General features: G+C 44.9%; 2 protein-coding genes across 2 annotated transcripts in view; both read left to right on the top strand.

Moving 5' to 3' along the window:
* Positions 1-12,201, top strand: part of P4HB (prolyl 4-hydroxylase subunit beta) — a 22,310-nt gene extending 10,109 nt beyond the window's left edge. Inside the window, exons 5-11 of the mRNA XM_035104251.3 lie at positions 1,883-1,987; positions 3,705-3,830; positions 4,560-4,760; positions 7,254-7,374; positions 7,551-7,732; positions 8,081-8,167; positions 11,151-12,201. Coding sequence (XP_034960142.2) covers positions 1,883-1,987; positions 3,705-3,830; positions 4,560-4,760; positions 7,254-7,374; positions 7,551-7,732; positions 8,081-8,167; positions 11,151-11,237 — 909 coding nt within the window. The 3' untranslated portion in view covers positions 11,238-12,201. The remainder of the gene's footprint in view (positions 1-1,882; positions 1,988-3,704; positions 3,831-4,559; positions 4,761-7,253; positions 7,375-7,550; positions 7,733-8,080; positions 8,168-11,150) is intronic.
* PPP1R27 (protein phosphatase 1 regulatory subunit 27) lies at positions 11,477-21,687 on the top strand. The gene is made up of 3 exons (XM_035104250.3): positions 11,477-19,175; positions 20,289-20,439; positions 20,917-21,687. Exons 1-3 carry the CDS (start codon positions 18,929-18,931, stop codon positions 21,038-21,040), a joined length of 522 nt encoding a protein of 173 aa, XP_034960141.1. The 5' UTR covers positions 11,477-18,928; the 3' UTR covers positions 21,041-21,687.

The raw sequence follows: 21,687 nt of genomic DNA, 5'->3' as shown, positions 1-21,687 counted from the left end.
TGCTATTGGCAAAACCGTAGAACATCTAGTCCCTGGTAAGGCTGCACATTTTCAAATTTTATTTCTTTCTGACCGCTGACTTGTGCCTCCTACCCAGGTGCATTCTAATAAACTGTTCTTGAGGGATAGGTTGTATTAAAAACTGGCATTTTATAAAGCACTTCTGAATGTGCCGACAGCATTTTTGGTTAACTTGCTAATGTGGAGGCAGGTAGCTCTTACAGTCTTACTATATATATGGTGTCTGAGGGAATACTGGCTTACCTAAGGCTACCTATTGAGTTCATGGCTAAGGTGACATTTGAACACAGCACTACAACTACCCAACTTTGCTTTTTGTTTTCCTTGTCTTTTGCATAGACTTCATGTTGTCTTGAAGTAGATTTCTTTGTATAACTTTCCTGGAAAGTTACTCAAACAGTGACCTATGTGTCCGTCCCCCAGAGTTGTGTCGCTAGGGAGCCCAACCAATGGGATCACTGCTTCCCCTTGATGTCTTCTTGGTTGGATAACCTTGATTCTCCTATGCCTGTTACTCCCTGCCCCTTTCCAGGGTGCCAGGAAAGATTTTGAGAACCTGGACAGTAATAGGTGTTGCTCTGCAGCAAAATTATTCCTGGCAGAGGAATGATAGCGTGCTTTTCTGACTTCTGTTCCTGCTTGGCTAACAATAGCCCTGCAGGGATGTGATGTCCTCTGAGTAAACTGCTATATATTTACTGGTTCCATGTTGTGTGCTGCTGCCTAGGACACTGCCTCCCTTTTGGTGGTTCTGTTGATCAGATGAATATATTTGCTTCCAGCAAGACCTGCACAACCTGTTGCCTACCAGGAAATGAAGAACCTGCTTCTGTGACTCTTGAGAGTTGTATATTTAAAATATTATAGAGTATTGATGAAACCCCTTTGGAGGTAGTAGGTATATAGCAAGAATCTGGCAATCCGCTTAGTGCCAAACTTCTTTCTAGTCACTGCACTGTTTACTCCTATGGAGCCTTGAATCCTAGCTTGTTAGTAAGATGAGAGCTTTGGCGGAGATTCTACCCTGGAATTTAACTTGAGAAATTTTGTGCCTTGCTTGCAGTGTGAAATGTGCACCGTAGTTTGTGTCAGTCGGAGCCCTACAGATATAACTATCAGGATTGTGTATTCTGTACTTGTAAAAATTGGATAAATGATGGATAGAAACCAAGCTGGACTTCATGTCTGCTTTTTTTACATAAATCTGAATAATAGCCTGACTGTGACAGAAGATAAATGTTGGGCCCTAAAGTTCCATTCCTCAGACTATTGACCTGCTATATATGTAATACTAGTCCAAGCTATGACATGGCATGTGGGCTACTGGAGAGAGCTGTTTTGCTTCTCTGCTTCTCCTGCTGCATTTGCTGTGAGCTAAGTCGTGATTTGGCTCAGTGTTGTGTTTGAACCAGAGTTCGTGGTTCACACACCAGAAGAATCGAAGCCCAGGTTTGGATAACACGTGAGCCTGAACCAGTCTTTGGTTTACAGAAGGACTGGAGGAGGACCAAAATGGCCACAGTTTCATCCCTGGTAGTCAGGTGTGTTCAAGCTAAGCCCTAGCTTGGCTTAGCATTGAATGTGAACTGAGCCATTCTCGGTTTTGCTATGCCAGCCTTTAGTCCTACATACTTGCACACATTTTTTCATAGACATAAGGGTTAGAAACCTAAACCACCACCGACGTGTTCAGGAAACAGAATGATTTACTCAATACCAAATTCTGCATGCCTGTAGAATTGTGGCATACACTCAATCTGCCCATAACCTGTTGGCTGATGACCCAACTGTAACTTTTGATTGATCTCAACTGTAAGTCAGCTTGATTTATTCTCACGGGTCCCTTTGTGCTTGTTTCCAGTTTGATGAAGGACGTAACAACTATGAAGGGGAGATAACAAAAGAGAATCTGTTGAACTTCATCAAATCAAACCAGCTGCCCTTGGTGATTGAATTCACTGAACAGGTATGGAAGTGGCTCTCTAGCAAGGCAGGGTTGGTTGGCTGGGTGACCTAATCCACGCCTTGATCTGTGTTTACCAGTCAGGAGTGCAGAATGCTAACCAGACAAATTATACTAAGTACTAAGTGTTTCCCCCTTTTTAAGCCGTAGTCATAATATAAGCCAGGGCAGGATTTTTAAACTTTGTAAAATTTAAGACATACCCCGAAAATAAGCCATAGGTCTACCTGCAGGGTCGGCGCCCAGCAGCGCCGCGCAGAGTGCTGGATCGAGGAGCCGGTCTGCAGGGTCAGCGTCCAGCAGCGCCGTGCTGGATTGAGGAGGTGGTGTTCCGTGTGGCGCTGCTGGGCGCCGACCCTGCAGGCCACTTCCTCGATCCGGTGCTCAGCGCAGCGCTGATCGGCGCCGACCCGGCAGGCCGCCGGATCCACTCTGCTGTAAAAAGCACAATAGCAATGGCGGCGGCAGCAGCAGCAATTAAAGGAAAGCTGAAGAACCTGAGTGAAAACGAGGAAGAACTGGATGAAAAGAGAGCAAAAGCGGCGGCCGCCCACGCCATTTCCCCGCTTTGATTTTTTTCAAGGTGATCGAACGAAGCAATGTGGGAGCCTGATTGGCCTCGGATCGAGGCAGACCGCAGGGAAACCGCAGGGGGGGGGAGCCGGGAAGCGGCACTCAGCGTCCGGCTGCAACTCTGCACCTACAGAAGCGAAGTTTCTGCAAGGCATCCAACATGGAAGGGCGAGTAGGGAGGCTGGAGGAGATGGGGGCGAGGATCGTGGCCCTGGTGCAGAGCGCACGTCGCCGGCACGCTGGGTCCTTTCCCTTTGGTGAGTGCTGGCCGGCGGCTCCCGGGCCCAAGGTTCTGCCTAGCGCCGGGGCTCCTGAGAAGCCTTGCGAGGGAGGAAAGGAGGTGAAGCCGAAGCCACTTCCACCGCCTCCGCCTCCTCCTCCCCCGCCTCCTCCTCCTCCCCCTTTGCCATCGCTGCCTCTTCTCCTCGCTGCAGCGTCTCCCGCTCCCGGGTCCCGCACACTGAAGCGCGGGCGGATGGAGGTTCACTCTGCACAGGATTGGGCTGCCCTATTGCCTTTAACCCTCTTGCGGAGCTGGAGGGAGGAAGCAATGCACAAAAGGAGGCGCAGGCATTTGATCCGACTGTGCGCTTTGGTTTGGGGATCTGCCGTTTGGGTCAGTTAACTTTCGTCCCCTCGCTCGCGCACAGTGCCATCCTGTGCATTCAGTGGCGCGCTTTACCCCCAGGGGAAATGTGTGCGGCGGCGGCGGCAGCGGCAGCAGGATCGCAGCCAAAGCTGGTCCCTGGCTGTCAGAGCCCCGCTGAACTCCACGGGGCTTTCTTCTGAGTTAGGAGCCATAGGATCGCGCTGCAAGTGGCTGGGACTCTGCAGCCTCCTCTGTTGTGCATTTAGAAGGAAACGACGCAGCAGTAGCGGCACGTCTTTATTTTTTGGGGCCATCTGATCTGGGCGTTTTTTAAAAAAATAAATCGAATAAATGTAGATTGCTGTACCATAAAAAAACAAGACATCCCCTGAAAATAAGCCATAGTGTGTTTTTTTAAGGAAAAATAAATATAAGACGGTGTCTTAAAAAGGGGGAAACACGGTAGAATTAACTGTAAATGAGGGGGGGGAGTTTGCATAATCTTGGCAACCTGGTAACACTCTTGGTCCTAGCATCCATCTATTTGTTCTTCCACAGACTGCACCCAAAATCTTTGGAGGAGAGATCAAGACCCACATCCTGTTGTTCCTGCCCAAGAGTGTTACAGACTACCAGGGAAAACTGGATAACTTCAAAAAAGCAGCCGAGAGCTTCAAAGGGAAGGTGAGGACCAGGATGTGACATATTTAAAATCCTTTCTTCGCTCCCCGGGCTTCCCAGGTGATGAACACTGGCACTTACAGTTCTAATATTGCTGCTCCTCAGGGAGGACATGGATTAGGATCATAGGAGTTTCAGAATACAGTATAGATAAGTAACATGAAAAGTAGCACAAGCTGCTTCAGCATAGACTGCTCCTGAATAGCCCCAGCAATCAGGTGACAATTTGAATGGAATAAGCCTGGTCACTGGTTGCACTGAAACAGCCTGGGGAGACTTGAGGAATGTTCAGGGGAGCCCTGGGGGGGCACCCTTTCATTAACTTGCAAGCTCATATCTTCCTGCATCATCTCTCTTTTATTCTGAAGAACATTCAGGACAGATGACAGGAAAAGAATGGGGTGTGTGAAGCAAAGGGACAGAATGGGGGAGTCCCCACTGATGAGTCCTGTAGTGGAACCCTGGTGTAAGTGACTCCCCCAGGGAATCTGCAGAAAGAATGTGGTTGGTTAAGGGAGCCGTGGAATCAAAAAGGTTGAAAACCACTGAGCTAGGTACTTGACAACAGCGGACAAGAATTTGCTTTAGGCCTATAGTTGGGCATGAAACACAATTAGGGTGGCAGGAGAAAGAAAAGTTACTGAGGGAGGACTTAAATAGCTAGTTTCTTGCCTGTGCCATGCATTTGTCTAATGCCTCGATTCCACTGTTCTTCCTTTCTCCTCCGCCAAGATCTTGTTCATCTTTATAGACAGTGACCACGGCGATAACCAGAGGATCTTAGAGTTCTTTGGCCTCAAGAAAGAGGAGTGCCCTGCCATCCGCCTCATTACCCTGGAGGAGGAAATGACCAAGTACAAGCCAGATTCAGAAGAGCTGACTCCAGAAAACATCAGGGACTTCTGCAACAAGTTCTTGGAGGGCAAAGTTAAGGTAATTCTTTTTTTTCCCTTCCTTTTTTGCATTTTGTTTTTGAGACAGGCATCCATGTGAGGTGATCCCCGCAGCACGAATCACACGAAACCTGAGAACAGTCACGTGGCACAAAGTCTTTCAAGCTGGCTTTGCAGCACGTCCAGCAGCCCAGTATTTAGACTTCATGCTGAGAAGCCCAAAGGGCAAAGCCAGTGGGGCACAGTGCCAGTATGGAAATAGCCTTTAAATGCTGATAAAGTGAGCTTGACAAGCCTGGGAGCTGCTCATAGAACTGGATCACCAGCTCTTGAGAACTACCTCTGCCTTAATGGCATGGCAGAAGAGACAGCATGGCCTTGTCCTCACGCGGCACGAGCGCTTGGGAGGCTTCCATCTTAATCTGGAGACGAAAGCAGCTGTACAGAGCCAGCTACTGCTTTTGTTCTGCCCCACACCTGAATTTTGCAGGGCTCTTTCTTGGCTCTGCCTATTTCATGTACTTTCCTTGCCTCCCATTATTCCTTTTCCTGTTCAGTGAAGCTGCAGCCTTCATCTTAATTACTCAGTCGACTGGACAAGTACACCTTTAAAGAAAACCTGCAGGTCCTTTGAAAAACTGGAAGGGATTATTAAACGAGGCTAAAAGTTCAGGATGACCTTTCTAATTGGGAAAGCTGAGTTGATGATAGGGAAGAAAAAGTATTGAGTGATACCTGGCTTGACGGACATTCTTGAACAGAATACAGGACTATGGTAGATATATTTTGGGAAACATAGACAGTAAGGTGTTGCATGACATAAAAGATAAAATACATTCTAGGTTGTATAATACATATTCATGTTGTAGTACTCTTTTGGTCAGCCTGTTAACATATGAGTGTGAGCATGTGATCAACAAAGCCTCTGCCACTTGGCTGTAAAGACTGATTGTTGTATATCTAAATGCTTCCCCCATATCAGACTCTGTAGATAGGAAGCTAGTGCATTTCTGGAGAAGGAAAGGCTAGAACTCTTGTTCTGCTCTGGAGCTTTCTGCTAGATTGGGGGTATATGGTCACTGAATCATGCAGTCTCCCACCTTCACACTCAAGGTGGTACCGTCTCATAGGTGATACAACATATACCTCCTTTTTAATGTGTAGCTTAGCCCTTCGGGCAGCATTCCTGACTTATGAAAAGACACTTGAAGTTATTTAGAACTACAGGGATGGTTTGTGTGTGCTGGAAAGCAAATAGGAATAGAAACATTACAAAGACCTCTAACCTCAGAGAAGAATTATGTTCAGCATTGGCCTGTTTGAAGACCCCTCACATTCATGAGATGCAGTATGCATGGCCTTCAATCAAAAGTAGATCTAGGGTTGAACAGTTTTGAGTTGGGAGTTTCAAAGCAGTTGATAGATGAAAGATGTAGCCTAGGGGAAGTTGTACGGTAGGATATTTTCCGATGGGGTTCAAGACAAATTGAATGTTAAGCATGTTGAAATGATAGAACACTTAATAGAAAGAAACCTGTGTTTGCATGCAGAATGTCCAAGCTTAGATCCTTTGCACCTCCAGGTAGATCTGGGAGAGGTCTGAAACCCTGGAGATCAGGAAGCTGAATGGACCAAGGATCTGACTTCCATACAAGACAACTGCCTCTGTACCTTGGAACACAATTTTGACACAATGATCTAATAGGTCACTTTCATTTTTAAAATGCTCTGGAAAACATCCTACACCTCCTCTAGGGCTGGGTGATATATTGTCCAAAACTGATATATCCATATCGTGTTACCCATTTGATAATTTTTGACCTGGCAATGTATTGTGAATGGTGTGTGTGTGTGTGTGTGTGTGTGTGTGTGTGTGTACACATACATACATACATACATACATACATACATACATACATACATATACATGTAAGCCCGCCAATGCCTGTACATAGCTCCATCCTTATTTTAGCCCTAGCTCCCTCTTGTAAACAGGTAGGTAGCCATGTTGGTCTGATGTAGTTGAAACAAAACAAAAAATAAAAAAAATCCTTCCAGTAGCACCTTTGAGACCAACTTAGATACCAGCTGAAGGTATCTGAAGAAGTGTGCATGCACACGAAAGCTCATACCAATGACAAACTTAGTTGGTCTCTAAGGTGCTATTGGAAGGAATTTTTTATTTTGTTCCCCTTGTAAAAATATTGGAACTAATCTGACTCTTGCAGCCATCTCCTCTTGCTTGCTGTACATATATCTTCCCATGCATTTATTTTGTTCTTTAACTGAAGCAGAGTGGGCTCCCTGTAAACACGCATCCTTCATGCAGCAGCTCATGAAGGACATGGCTGGGTCATTTGGTGGGGTGGGGGTTGACTTTGAAGGAGGAAGTCTATATTAATCTGACTTTTTATAGCCTCTGGCTTTTGTCAGTTGCTCTGGCCTGTCTTGGAACAGTGGGTGGGAGGGTTTCCTGTTGGCGCATTCCATGCTGTTGCTTTCATGTGTGTTCCTTTTGGCTTGTCTGTTTCAGCCCCATCTGATGAGCCAAGATGTTTCCGATGACTGGGACAAACAACCTGTCAAAGTTCTGGTTGGGAAAAACTTTGAAGAAGTGGCCTTTGATGAGAATAAGAACGTGTTTGTGGAATTCTGTAAGTATTTCGGTAGCCGAGCCCACATGCACTTGCACCTCGGCGCATCTTGTCCTGAGTTGCACAGGTTCAGCTAGTGAAGAATGTTTCTCAGGTGGCAGGAAATGGAACTGGGGAGTGAGTGGTTCTTGCTGAACAGATGCTAATCTGGGGTTTGTCCCCTTTCTGACTTGCAGATGCTCCCTGGTGTGGCCACTGCAAGCAGCTGGCTCCCATCTGGGATAAACTAGGCGAGACGTACAAAGACCATGAAAACATCATCATTGCCAAAATGGACTCCACAGCCAATGAAGTTGAGGCCGTGAAAGTCCACAGCTTCCCTACCCTCAAGTTTTTCCCCGCAGGCCCTGGCAGAACGGTGAGGAGACTGGGGGTCGATCGGTGTAGGTGGCTGCCCCCGGGTGTTTTTCTTTCCCCTCCCAGGGTGTGCCTTGGTTTGAGTTGCCGGGGGTGGGTTCACAGGGGGTTCTTGCTATTGTAGGGGGGAGGATTGCTTCGTAGAGGATGGTGCTCATATGCGGGCTATTCTCTCCTCGCAGCGATCATGGGAATCTAGTGGCTGGCTGCTCTTCTTCGACTTGTATGGGTGAAGGTGAATTTTCCAATCCCATTTTTTTTGCTTAGCTGTTCAGGAAGCGATTCTTCAGCCCCTAGTGCCCAGCTTTGACTTTCGACTGCTGACACACTTCCTCCTTTGCTTTTGCAGGTTGTAGACTACAATGGCGAGAGAACGCTGGAAGGTTTTAAGAAGTTCCTGGAAAGTGGCGGAAAGGATGGTGGTGTAGATGAAGATGTGAGTATCTAAACCCAGGCCGTGGAAGTTTGGGGCACTGGCCTGTGTAGCTGTTTTAGGGCAGGGTTTGGATGTGATCCCCGAGGAAGGGAAGTTTTGTCCTGCAAAGCTACTTTGGGCTTACTGTGACAGCCGAGAATGCTGGTTCCTTAGCAACTTGTAAATAAAGCACAGCTGGTAATACCCAGAATGAATTAGGGTGGTGGGGAAGGGTGTTCCTGAATATCTGCCATTCCGTGTGGACTAACCAGGCCACACAAACAGGCAGTCAGCCTGTGAGAGCCCCACCATTCCCAGATCCAACTGCAAATGTTCAAGAAACATGATTTTCTTTACATTCTTCCCAGCGTTGACCCTACTATCTGTAGTTCTCGAGAGATGACCCTGCACTGAGTTGGCTCTTTCTCCAGCACCCAGCACCAGGTGCGAGTGTCCTCTTGCTTGAGTCAAGTAGTCGCTGCTGCCAGCATGTGTAAAAAATGTTGCTTGTTCTGTTGCTGTGCTAGCAATGCTACTGGCTCTTTGCAGCACTGCTAGGCTTATCTGGGTGCTGCCACCCAGCAGGAGTAGCAGCTGAACATGGAGGGGGTAGAGCTCATAGCCCAAGTTAGAATTGCTGTGCATTCAGGGCTGTCGTTCCTCCATTTCCATTGAATGCAGGGAGCAACTGGTGACCCAGCCTTTGCATCTCTGCATGTTCCTGGACCCTGTATGATTTAAAGCTCTGTAGACTACACTTCTAGACCTACAGTTATCAAGGGTGCCAGCTGTTTGGTACAGTGTGACCATGAGCGATGCATACACAGAAATTATATCCTGATTTGATTCCTTTGCCCTTGTTTTGAGCTTGATTAAGTCTTTGCACCAGGCTTTGTGATTTAAGAGTGAACTGGCTTTGATATTCAGCATCTTGGTGATAGACACTATGATTAGCTATCTCTTAAATGATTTTCAGGCACAGACCTGGCACTAACATGTAGCTGAGACCTAGCCGAGTAGAGCTTGCTGGCTCCATTTTGCTTCAGCTTGTTTGATTCTTAATACACTGTACACTTTGGAAATTTGGATTTGTATTCAGTTTGGTTGTTTGTCAGGTTCCAACACCTTGAAGACAGATAGCTTCTGAACCTGTGTTCTATAAGATGTCACCCGTGGAAGTTTGGGTATAAAAACATAGAATACGGAGCAAAAGAATTGGCCAAAAAAAAGGCCATTAAATCTTCTTGGATTGTAGCAGATCCTTGAATCTGGGTTTCATGGAAACAGATTTTGAATTGAAGAATGTGATTGAATTGGAGGCAAACAGATTCTGTCCTTCCTATGATTGCTATTCCAGTCCCTCATGGCTGATTTTTGGAGGTGCTGTGTTGGCTATTGGCTGGCACTGCATATTTCTTGCAGGTGCTTTTGCATTTTCTCATTTTGAGAAGAAGAATAGTGTGCTGGCAGGTTTTTCATAGTTGCTAGCTCAACAGCACAGTGTGTACTCAATTAAAAAAGCATTGGTACCAGATGCTGAGAACAGGATAATGCTAAACATCTGTCTGTTATTCAGCATAGGCTCTTGTTGAAGATAACAGCCTATATTCTTTGCTTCTTGTCAGTATGCTGGTAGCCAGTCTATATTCTTTGCTTCTTAAGGCAATGTAGTGGAATGGCAAAGTGCAGGAATGTCCAAGAGGTCGATCGCGATCTACTGGTACATTCCCTATTGGTAAATTGCGGTTGATCGCTGGGTCCCTTTCCGTAATGTTGGTAAAATAGAATTCGGCCCCGCCCCCTCACCCTGCCCTCCATTGTTGCACAATCTGGAGAATGGAAGACAGTTTACTCAGTGTGGCTGTTTCTTTCCCCAGCGATCTGTAGGTGGGTGGCTGTTCCCCTTTTCCCTTAGAATTAGGCAAGAGTTTAAGCTTGAGCTTCCAAAAGGGGGTAGATCACTGCCAGTTTTTAATTCTGTGAGTAGATCGCAGTCTCTTGGGAGTTGGCCACCCCTGGTATAGTGTATATGAGGTCATTGGCTGAGGGTATGCAACTTGCTGAGCATTTTGCAAGCCACTGAAAGTCAACACTTCTGAAGAAAGAACAGAACATTGGTGAGTTTAGATCACAAATCTAAGGAACAGCCAATTGGATTTGCAGTATAGAGTACTGCATCAGTCATTTGGACTGAATGTCCACTTGTTTTACTTTTGCTTATTACTGTGAATGGAGCATTTATTTGTGAACAGACTGGTACAGTTCTCTTGCAAGGCTTCCCTGATAATGAACCTGAATGTGACCTGTCAGGATCATATCTTGTGATTATGCCTATTCTGGAGCTGCTACTATTTGCTTAGAAAGTTCAAAGACAGATACTGGAACAGCTGCCTTAATCGCAGCTTCACTTTATCTGTTATTTTTGGTGTGTTTTTGTGTGGATGTGAGATCAGATTTTACTTTAACAGTACATGGTTCTGTTAATGAAGTTTTAATTCTAAAGTAAGTTTCTTAAAGGTCTTTTGTGCACTTCTTGGTTGAGCAAAATGTTAAAATCACCAACTTGGTTTTCAAATGTGATGGCATGCATCTGATGCAGAATGCTATATAAATGGAGAATGTGCTAAAGTTGCTACAGCAATTTTTTTATCCATTCAAGTAATTTTGAGATGTAGGGCAAGCAAAAAGCCAACAGACCTAGTGTTGACCCCATTGTCTTACAGGTTCCTTCTGCCTGGTGTATGGAAATTTGTAGGTTGTTTCCATTTTTATTTTATTTCATTTTGCCTTGAGTGACTTGATGGAATGCATGGACTTCTTGGGAGGCAGGACTCTGTCTGCCAGAGGTGCAAATTTCTGATCATAGAGGCAGTTACATGAGTTTCTCATGCTATTAAGGGTAATGACAGCTGCGCTGGCAGGACCTAACTGTGTGTTGGCTTCCTTGGCACTGGCTGTGAGAGAAGCTGCAGCTGACCAAGCTTTTTCTTCTTCATTTAAACAGGATCTGGAAGATCTAGAGGATGCTGAAGAGCCAGATGCAGAAGAAGAAGAAGAAGAAGACGCAAACACTTTAAAAGATGAACTGTAAAGACAAGTCCAATCTGCATATCCCCAGACACTACACTGTGGCTGCCACTTCATGCAGTTAAGCAAGTCCAGATCCAACTTGAACCAGAAGGCAGATGCTTTCTGAGAGTACAGGGAATGGTCTAAAGTAACCCTTCATCCTAACCTGTCTGTCAACTGATTCCTCTATTATTATTTTCAGTTTGGAAGAGGGATCTGCCTAGGTAGCCAGCCCTGCTGGGTCTTCTCTCTCCTCCCCTCCCCCTTTTTACACACTGTGATGTACATTTTCTTTTCCTAGAGTGTTCTGTGATCTGGGTAGAAGCAGATTGAAATGGCAACATGTCCCATTGCCTAACTCACTTTGGAGCCTCACCAGTAATGCCGCCTTAAAACTTACTCACACTTGTCCAAATGTCATAAGCTGCTGTTGGCCCAGCAGGGTCTTGGATACTGTCTCGGCTGTTTTTCAATTACTATTTCTCTTTTTGGGCTGCTTCGGTGTGGAGGAACCTACTAGGCTGACCACAGTGGTGGCAGTGGAAAGGGGAATGAGCAGGTCCTCTTAACTCATTGCATGGTCTTGCTTCCCTTTTATGCTGAACAGTATATGTATCTCTCTCTCTTCCAAAGATTAGGATGGCATAGAAGACTGTCCTTGAGGGGAAAGGACCCAATTACTCCTGAGGCAAAACCTTAACTCGTGTTGCCACCTTGGCCCCTGAACAAACAATATGACTTGCTCTTTACACATTTGCTTTGTGAATGGGCCACCCAGGCATTTACAGAGCTGTTTGGGAAGGGGCCTACCAGAATGAAACAAAAAGGACACTCAATAACTAGGCTTTTTTTGTGGGGGTACTTGAGAGCCAAGGAGTGATGGGAGGACAAGAATGTATGTTGACAGAATTTGAATTAGTTTGGAGCATCTATGATGCTAATAGGAATGGAACTCATTGGCCAAATAAAAGTTGATTTTAATACTATATTGTGTATCTGGCTCTTTTGCTTGAACTCTGGTTTAAGGAGAACTCTTCTCAGCTAGGCCAGGAAGACGGAAAATGGATTTAAGGTTTTTTTCTGTTGCTGAAACTTGCTTGCACGATAAATATTACCCCCTCCTGAAACTTATATCCAGCCTTTTGCATGTTCTTACTATGGAATTCAAATCTGTTTTGTACAAATGCACGTTTGAACAAAGTAACTTCATTTGTGTGAAGTATTGCTTTAGGTTTTCAATATCTGAAGAACAGTATGTTCCATGGGAAGCAAACGGGGTACTCTCCAGAGGTATACTATCACTTTCATCTTGGGCTGTTTTGACTTCAGCTTATGAAAGTCCAATAGCAAGTATCTGGAGGGGTGGATTTATGCTATGAGATAGCAAAACTGTAAAGAAAAATGGCAGTAGTGGGAAATTACCTGCTAAGTAGGGAATACAGAATGATCCAAACAGTTCGTAGATACGGCAATTAAAAAAACCCTCATCTGTACATTTAAACGTTGATTACATCAAAAAAATGCTTGATTTTATCTGCAAAACTGTACTTTTAGGGGTGGGGTGGGGAACCCTAGATGCAACATTCCAGGAAATGTACAGGGTCAAGTGAGGGGGACATGACTCTCTCCACTTCCACTTAATTGCTATAACTCAGGAGATGAGCTCGGTCCATATGTACTATTGAATAAGGGGGTAGAGCAGGCTGTGTCCCTGGAAAATTGGGAATTCTATCTGGTAATAAAATGTAAACTACGGCAAAAGGAGACAGTACAGTAATGTCATTTTTTTAGACGAAAAAATAGAAGAGATACATATAGTTCCAAGCAAAAACACTGTGGCTTGGTACCTGAGTTTAATGGGGCTTACCATCCATGGGAGCTAAAAATGGCTACCATACAGCTGCAAACTCTTGAAGACCAGATTTGCCTCATCGCACTTTTAAATGATGTGTGAATGTTTCAAAAACTGCAATAAAATTTTCACTTACACCACATTTTTGAGCCTTCCCCCCCCCCAGTAAGGAGGTTACTGGTTTGATTGGAACATGAAAAGCAAACCTAAATCTGGGTCATGAATTATCACACCCATCTTCTATAGTACCCGCATCCAGAAAGATTTCACAGCTGAGCAAAGGCACAAAGGATGGATATAAGTGCCACATTCCCCACAGTGCCTCCAGCAGAGGGATTTGGGAGTTCACAAGATTTGTGACATTTTCTCTGGGGTATACTACCAGGGCTTTTCAGCTGAATTCTGTTCTGGCACCTCTCAGGTAGGCACTATAACAGAACCAAGGGAGGTGTTCATAGTAAGTTCGGCACCTTTTCTGGAAAAGTAGCACTGTATTAGTATCACTCATCTGTACATTTTAAGTGTACATTTTTAATCTGTACATTTTAAGTGTACATTTTACGTCAGACCTCACCTGGAGTACTGTGTCCAGTTCTGGGCACCACAGTTCAAGAAGGATACTGACAAGCTGGAACGTGTCCAGAAGAGGGCAACCAAAATGGTCAAAGGCCTGGAAACGATGCCTTATGAGGAACGGCTTAGGGAGCTGGGTATGTTTAGCCTGGAGAAGAGAAGGTTTTAGGGGTGATATGATAGCCATGTTCAAATATATGAAAGGATGTCATATGGAGGAGGGAGAAATATTGTTTTCTGCTGCTCCAGAGAAGCGGACACGGAGCAATGGATTCAAACTTCAAGAAAGAAGATTCCACCTAAACATTAGGAAGAACTTCCTGACAGTAAGAGCTGTTCGGCAGTGGAATTTGCTACCAAGGAGTGGGGTGGAGTCTCCTTCTTTGGAGGTCTTTAAGCAGAGGCTTGACAGGCATATGTCAAGAATGCTTTGATGGTGTTTCCTGCTTGGCAGGGGGTTGGACTGGATGGCCCTTGTGGTTTCTTCCAACTCTATGATTCTAAGTGAATTTTCCTGGATCCTAGAGGAGGTAGGTGAAGAGTTTAGAAGACCAGGAGAACTCCCGTGAGTGTTGGTAAATTTGCTTTCCTAGATCTACTTCCTACATGGTTCTAAGAACAGGTGTGGAACAGAATGTCACTCCCAACAGAATTAGATATGAGAAACCATGCCTCCATAAGATGTGGCAGACCCTTCCACCATCCTCTTGAAGGCGGTTAAAGGCAAAGTAGCTTGATCTTTCAGAGCCTTAGCGGCTTGCTTGTACCTTTTGAGACTGAGGAAAGCCTACATTATTGACGGTAAAATTCGGGAGCAACCCAAATTTGTATCTTCTCTTACAGGCTCCGGGCAGAGCCTGTACTGTAATACAATAATACAAAATGGAAGTTTCTCTCCCCACTCTTTTCAAACTAAATGCATCTTGAAAGGCATTTCAAACTACCAAACTATCCTCCAAAGCTTTACAGGGAAGGAATTCTGAAAGTGGTAGAGTAGATGCCTAATGTCTGCTGAAGTAGATGGGATGATTTTTTTTAAAAAAGGCAAGTGCTGCTTCTTAAGAGGAGAGGGTGACCTGCAAGTTATGTAAGGCCCAAGTTATTTAAAGGGCTTTGTACGTCATGGCCAACTCTTTGAATGGTGTGCAGGATAGGAACCTTGGTGTAATAGTGCTCCCGGATGGTCAGTCCCCTGTACAGTAATCTGAGCTGTGTTCTGCATCATCTGACCTCCGTAACCCACATAAATCAGGCAAGTTAGGCAACTTAGTATGACCACATACTCTGCATAATTCTTTTATTCATCCTGCGCAGCATCAAGAAGCTCTGCAAGGCTTGAGTCTGCCCCTGGCTTCTAGAGACCTTACTCAGCAACCACTCTGGCTTCTGAGATTTCACCTTTCAAGCATATCTTTGTGGTTGTGTGTGCTAGGAACTTACTCTTTATGTAAAGAGGGAGCGAGCACATGCCCTCATGTCCAGTGGAATTGTTGTATTCAGCCAACATGGCATGGGCTCATATAGTAGAGTTTCAAGGCACGGGCACTCGACCTGCAAAGGCAAAACTAATACATGCAACCCCCTAGTCTGCAGTACAAAGGCAAGATTGTGTGGATGCTATTGCAGTTGCTACTAGGTCTGAATTTGGATAGCAAGTCCAAAGGCATTTAATGTTCTGAAAAGTGCCCCAATCTACTCGGGCAGTTTGGTGGCTCCATTACAACAATGTGCTTAAAATCCCGTAATTGAAGAGTGCTTTCTAAAGCAATACCTTACTTGTCATCACTTGAGCTTTGAGTTAAGTGGAACTACTGCACCCATTGGTCCTTTTCTATTACAGTGGTACCTCGGGTTACAGACGCTTCAGGTTACAGCCTCCGCTAACCCAGAAATAGTACCTCGGGTTAAAAACTTTGCTTCAGGGTGAGAACAGAAATCATGTGGTGGCAAGAGGCCCCATTAGCTAAGGCGGTACCTCAGGTTAAGAACAGTTTCAGGTTAAGTACGGACTTCCAGAACTAGTTAACTTCTTAACCCAAGGTACCACTGTATAAGTCTGTCATCCATGATCAGCCACCTCTGCAACAGAGAACTGGGTAGCCATGCTTACCTGCCCAGCTGCCCAGCACTGTTGCTTAATGCCAGGCAAAACAACTCTCACCTATGATCTGATCATGGGTGAGGTGGCTGACCTTGTGCTCATAACTGAGATGTGGGTAGGTGAATTGGAGGGCCCTGACCTTAGCTTGTGTTGCCCATCTGGGTATTTGGTGCAGCACCAGGCAAGATTGGAGCAACAGGGAGGGGATGTAGTGGTTGCTGCATTAAATTTCATCATCCGTGCCCATTTGGGAGCTGGATGTGAGGGTTTGTACCTTTGTTGGGTGGCAGATACAGGACAGGGATGTGGTTGGTGTCCTGTCCACCCACCTGCCGGACCTGGTGGAGAATTTCAGGACATTAGTGCTGAGGGACTTCAAGATCCATGCAGGGCCTGTTGTGCCTAGGCCAGCTCAGATTTTCATGGGTACCATAGGGCTGTCTCAATAAATTTTGCACCCAACACATACTGGTGGTCATGCCCTAAATATCATCTTTGCTACTGAGTGACTGGAGAAGGATCTGGGGGTGATTATCACCCAATTGACCCAAGAGAGAGATCAAATCTGATGTATTTCTGAATGATCTGGGGGATTTTTCAGGCAGCATGGCTGTTGCTCCTGTTGAGGCCCTAGTTTCATTTTAAAATGGCAAGATAGGGCCATTGACATGATCGCTCCTAGACCAATTTCAGAACTGTTTTCAGGCTGCTTTACTACCAAATCAGGTTTGGTCACCCTGGCGGATCACTTTTATTGGGAGAGAAACCCTGCAACCTGTGGATTCTTCTTGATCTCTGAGACTTTTAGTATCATCATTGACCATTGTTTCCTGGAACAACTCAGAGGGTTGGGACTTGGAAGCACCTTATTTCTGTGGGTCTTCTCTCACCTGCTAGGTCATTACCAGAAAGCAGTACAGTACTTGGATATTGTTGCTCAATCCTGTGTGTGCAGAAGAACCTTGCTCAACCTGCCAAAGGACAGAGCCATTGGGCAAGTTGAGGGTTCTCAGTGTAGAAAACATTCTAAAGGTCAGGAAGCTTTTAATTCCTTCTCGTTCCAAGAAATGGTGTACAAAGAAGCATATACTGAACAGTTATTACCTGTCATACGCACAGAATCCTGACAGGTGTTGTCCTTGCTGGCCGCTTCTGCTGAAAAATATTTCTGTAAGCAAATATGTAATTCTGTCACATGATGGGGAGAGACAGCAGCCCTAGCAAAGGAAAACAAGTTGCTGCATGCTGATTGAAGCGAAGGCAGGAGACCTTGTTTGCGGGGTTGTTTTCTCGCTCTGCTCAGCTGGGATGCCAGGCGAGCTAGGACCTCCAAAAATAGGGTCTGCTTTGTAGATTGTTTCAAATGGCTTTCTACAGCAAAAATAAAAAAAAATAAATGCAAATATGCACAAACATGTTTGGCAGTATTCAAATGACAGTGTAAAATGTACACTTCTAGCAGAGTGGCTGATCCAAGGCTAGGTTAGAGCCAAGGGTTGGGCCCGTAGACAGGGAGAGTTAGGGTTAGGGTTGTGTGACGCCATTGGTCCCCTGCCCAATATGTCACTTTAGTTCCTGGCACTAGCAGGATGTCTCTCATTTCAAGCTGCAGGAGGCAAACTTTCAAATCATTGCTTTGAGGAATACATGCACCCCAAGTTCTATATATGAAAAGGGCTCCATGCCTTCCTAGTTTATGAAATAAGGCCTCCATGCCAGCTATGGGTCTTTGGGTTGCTGGTTTTAGCTGCCTTCATTCTGAGATGAAAAGCCAGTTTCTAGCCCAGTAATTTGCTCATCCTGATCTAATTGTGTAGTGTTCTCATGCTTTGTAATATCAAAGGCAAATGGGACATGCTTGCATTCATTGTCACAGTGTCTGTAAACAGGGGGTTCCTTACAAAACCCAGAATAACACAAAGCAGAGCTGTGGGATGTCTCATTACTGCTCCTTGCAGTTGCACTGTTTACCGTCCAGTGCCTGCTGAGGTACCCAAGGAAAGTAAGATTACTCTAGTTTATTTTTACAGAGTCAGACACTTGGCAGATTTCTTCAGGAAGAGAGGGAAGATAAACCTCTTCTCATCAGGCTGCTCTGATGTGGATGCTTTTTGGTTGATAGCCAGTTCTAAAGGGGCAGGAGGACGGATATCATTGGGAATGGCCATTCTGTCCTGAGCCAGTTACTTCTGGAATCCACTGGCTGATTTAAGAAAGAAAAGTTTCCAAGGTTGGGAGATGCCTTTCTAGGGTACATAGGGTTATATCCAGTGCCAGTCATAATGGAGGAGACACACTGAAGTTAATCAGAGTGGCTAACTAGGTGTCTACTTGATGGGATACAACCCTTTGCTGTTAAGTTTAGGATGTGAGACCACTTTCATTCTGTGAGGTGGCAGCTCTGGAAGTGGGAAATGGGTGGAAAGGCATTGATGTTTTGGCAAAGAGGAAATGCATGTATTCATAGTTTCCACCATTTTCACCACATAATTTGGGTAATATTCTTGCTTATTCAAAACTCAAGATACAACAAAATGCAGCAAGTTAGAGCTAAACAACTTAAGGAAATGCATACTTTCCTTTAAAAGACTGTACATTCTGAAGTTTTGCTGTCTGCACAATTTGAACTGAACTTCAGCGTAGAACTGAATTTCCATGCATTTCTCTCCTGTTGAAGATAGCTGTGTATATTATGAAAAACCCCACAAAGGTTGCCAAGAGGTTCTGGAAAGCAGGGCTAACAGTGGGCTTTGCAAACAGTGGTTTGCAGAATCTGGGGCTGCTGGGTTCTGGGATCTAAACATGCAGATTGTGGAGCAAGCTTGACCCATTAACTATTGCACATCGACAGGTGGGGTGTAAATTGAAACCCTGACTTATATTCAAAAGGGGGAGGGTGGAGGGCAGGGCAGCTCAGTTACCAAATCTCATGGCAAATAGCATGAGCGGAATATCCTCAAAATAGCCATGGGGAAAGATATATAACGGGAGACACCGCTGGAAATAGTTCAGTCCTCAACAGGAGATCACCCACACATGCTCAGTGTTTTCCAAGGAAGTCCCATCAGGAGCAGAAATCATAGCTAACATCCGACCAGTCTTTCAGGTGCAAGCGTTACAGAGAAGATAATCCTTTGGGTCTCAAGGCACTTCAAAGTCGTCTGGGTTGCCGTGTGCTTTTTTTTTTATGATTCCTCAACACCATCTTTCAGTCCTGTCTCGCTGGTCTCTTGCTCTTCCTTCTACCTCTGCCACAATGAAGTATTACTACCCAGACTCACTTCCCAGGTATAGGCGATATACACGAGGCCTGAAAACTGTGCGTTTCCCCAATGACGTTCTCTTCCTGGACCATATTAGGCAGAGTGATCTGGAGCAGGTGGGCCGTTTCATCCGTGCCAGGAAGGTCACCTTGGACACTATCTACCCCTCAGGTAAGTAGGACGTGGGTGAACCTAACTGAAGGGTGGTTGAATAAGCCTAAGCACTAGCAGATGCCTAATCCCAAAGTCAGGCTGTGTGTTACAAACTAGGTCATGTTTTTTTCTCTAACACTTACATAAATATGGGGAGCTATATCACCTGAAATCCTTTTGTTAGATGCTTGGGTATTGAACAGATTCTAAGGTGATAGCTGCTGAGAAAACGAGGCAAATGTACAGCACACTCTCTGAGAAAACTTAAATCCCTTTACTAATCTGCCAATGCAGCTTGTTCCTGTGTGAATATAATATGGCTGCTAAGTTGAGAGCAGAACACTATGTCCAGTGGCAGGATGAACAGAGTAGCTTCATGCCCAGCTGTAAAGCTGAATCAGAGTTTCTTTGAGCTGTTTCCCCCAGCTCAGCATGAAAGCTGCACCTAAAAAAGAAATCCAGTAGTCACAGTGATTTCAACAGTTACAACTACTATGGCCCAGTAGATTGTTAGAGTGTGTTTACTTCTTACCGACTTCCATCACACTTAGACTATTAACATGCTGACTCAGTACTGCAGAAGGCCATAGATGCCTTGATCGAGGTGCTGTTCTTACAAACTGCTTACAGTACTTAATTCCCCAAATAAGTTTCTGGAACTCAACCAGCCTTGGTTAAAAGAATACAGAGGTACCTCAGTTTACAAACACAATTGGTTCCAGAAGTCTTTACTTAACCTGAAGCGTACTTAACCTGAAGCGAACTTTCCCATTGAAAGTAATGGAAAGTGGATTAATCCGTTCCAGACAGGTCCACGGAGTACTTAAACTGAAAATACTCAAACCGAGGCGTACTTAAACCAAGGTATGACTGTATTCTTTTTGTCCATGCAAATAACCTGGTGGTCCAAAAATGGTCCTCTCTGTGTGCCGTTTCCCCAACATTTATAAGATAATGCAGCCTTTAAAATGTAAATGCCCTGGTATAGTTTCCTGAGGAAAAAAAAAGATGCATTTTGATTCTAGACAACTCCTTCCCACTGTCTCAAGCTTATTAGCATAACTCCCTTTTTTGCGGGATCTTTTCCTAAGATCTGCAGGTTGTGACTGATGCATTACCTTATCCCATTAGGTATGGCTGCCCTCCATGAAGCTGTGCTTTCTGGGAACCTTGATTGCGTCAAGCTGTTGGTGAAATATGGTGCTGACATCAATCAGAAAGATGAGGATGGCTGGACACCCCTACACATGGCTTGCAGTGATGGTCACACTGATATTGCAAGGTCAGAGATGCAAATTATGTTAACCTTTAATCTCTAGTCTAGCCATGCTCTTGATAGGCCACAAACTTGGTCAAGGAAAATGGGGAGGGAAGTAGGGCTTGCTCAACAGTGAGTGCTAAGCTTAGACTTGAAATGATGACATGTCTGTTGGCTAGATGGCCATCCTATAGATAGTTCTCATCTTCGGACACTAGCAGTGATGTTTTGTGTTGGCGTGTTAAGTGACCTATGATATCTCCCAAATATATAGGATATCTCAAGTAAGAAGGTGAGAATGGAAACCAGCTATAAGAAAAGACTGGTCTCTTTATGGAAAGACGAAAGCTTTACATTGAAACTAACAGCTAATTCACAAGTCCTCTGTATCATCTTGCATATGAAAGCATAGGGAAAACTGCATGTTTGAACTAAACTGTGCATGTGGGTATGTGTGTCAATTATGTCCTCATCTCATCACCTCATTCTTTAATTCTGCAGGTACCTTATCTCTATTGGGGCCCAGCGTGATGCTACCAACGATGAAGGGGAGAAGCCATCCGACCTAATTGACCCAGAGTACAAGGAGCTAGTGGAGCTTTTCAAAGCAGCCCGAGTAGACTAAGCTTGTGCCGCTCAGCTCTTTCCCATGTGGAGTTCAGCCTCCATGGCAGGCAGCAGCATTTGTTGCATGCTGCAAGGAGGCTAGCAAAACTGCCCCTACTACGTTGGCAAGAGTGTACAGCCTCCTAAAAGAGACCACAGTTTGGTTGTAATGTGTATGTATGAGAGTGGCTACCTTGGGGTTTATCAGAGAGCTATGCTTGGGATAGCCCTTCCAGAAAATGTAAACTTCTCTACCATGTGGCCCATTTTCTGGTACCTGCTACGGTCAGGCTTTAGTTAAAATGAGTCTAATGGCTGGGACACACTGGCCCAAATGGCACTGTTGTGGTTCACACAGGTGATTATGAAATGAACTGGACTGGGTACCAATTTGTGTGAACATATACCTTCCATTCTGGCAATGACTGATTTGAACAGTGCTCTCTCAAAGACATTCAACCTATTCAAGCCTGAAGAATCCTCACACGGTTATGACAAAGAGAAAATAGCCCCAACTTCAAGCTGGTATCTTTCTGCTGTATATATTATCCTAAAAATGTCATGTATAAAGTCTCATATGTTTGCTCCTAGATTTGCTTTTCTACTGTTATTTTTTATGTTGTTCTGAAACAGCTTTTTATTTTTTCAATAAAGTAATTTCCACAA

Source organism: Zootoca vivipara, chromosome 2 (assembly GCF_965207765.1).
Source record: "Zootoca vivipara chromosome 2, rZooViv2.hap1.1, whole genome shotgun sequence".
Lineage (NCBI taxonomy): Eukaryota > Metazoa > Chordata > Lepidosauria > Squamata > Lacertidae > Zootoca > Zootoca vivipara.
This window is presented reverse-complemented; position numbering and strand designations above follow the sequence as displayed.

Bases quoted from the DNA above. Each gene is read 5' to 3' on its own strand.
- PPP1R27 (XM_035104250.3), top strand. From the start codon at position 18,929: ATGATTCCTCAACACCATCTTTCAGTCCTGTCTCGCTGGTCTCTTGCT. The intron at 19,176-20,288 runs GTAAGTAGGACG...TTATCCCATTAG, and splicing joins GGACACTATCTACCCCTCAG to GTATGGCTGCCCTCCATGAA. The intron at 20,440-20,916 runs GTCAGAGATGCA...TTAATTCTGCAG, and splicing joins GGTCACACTGATATTGCAAG to GTACCTTATCTCTATTGGGG.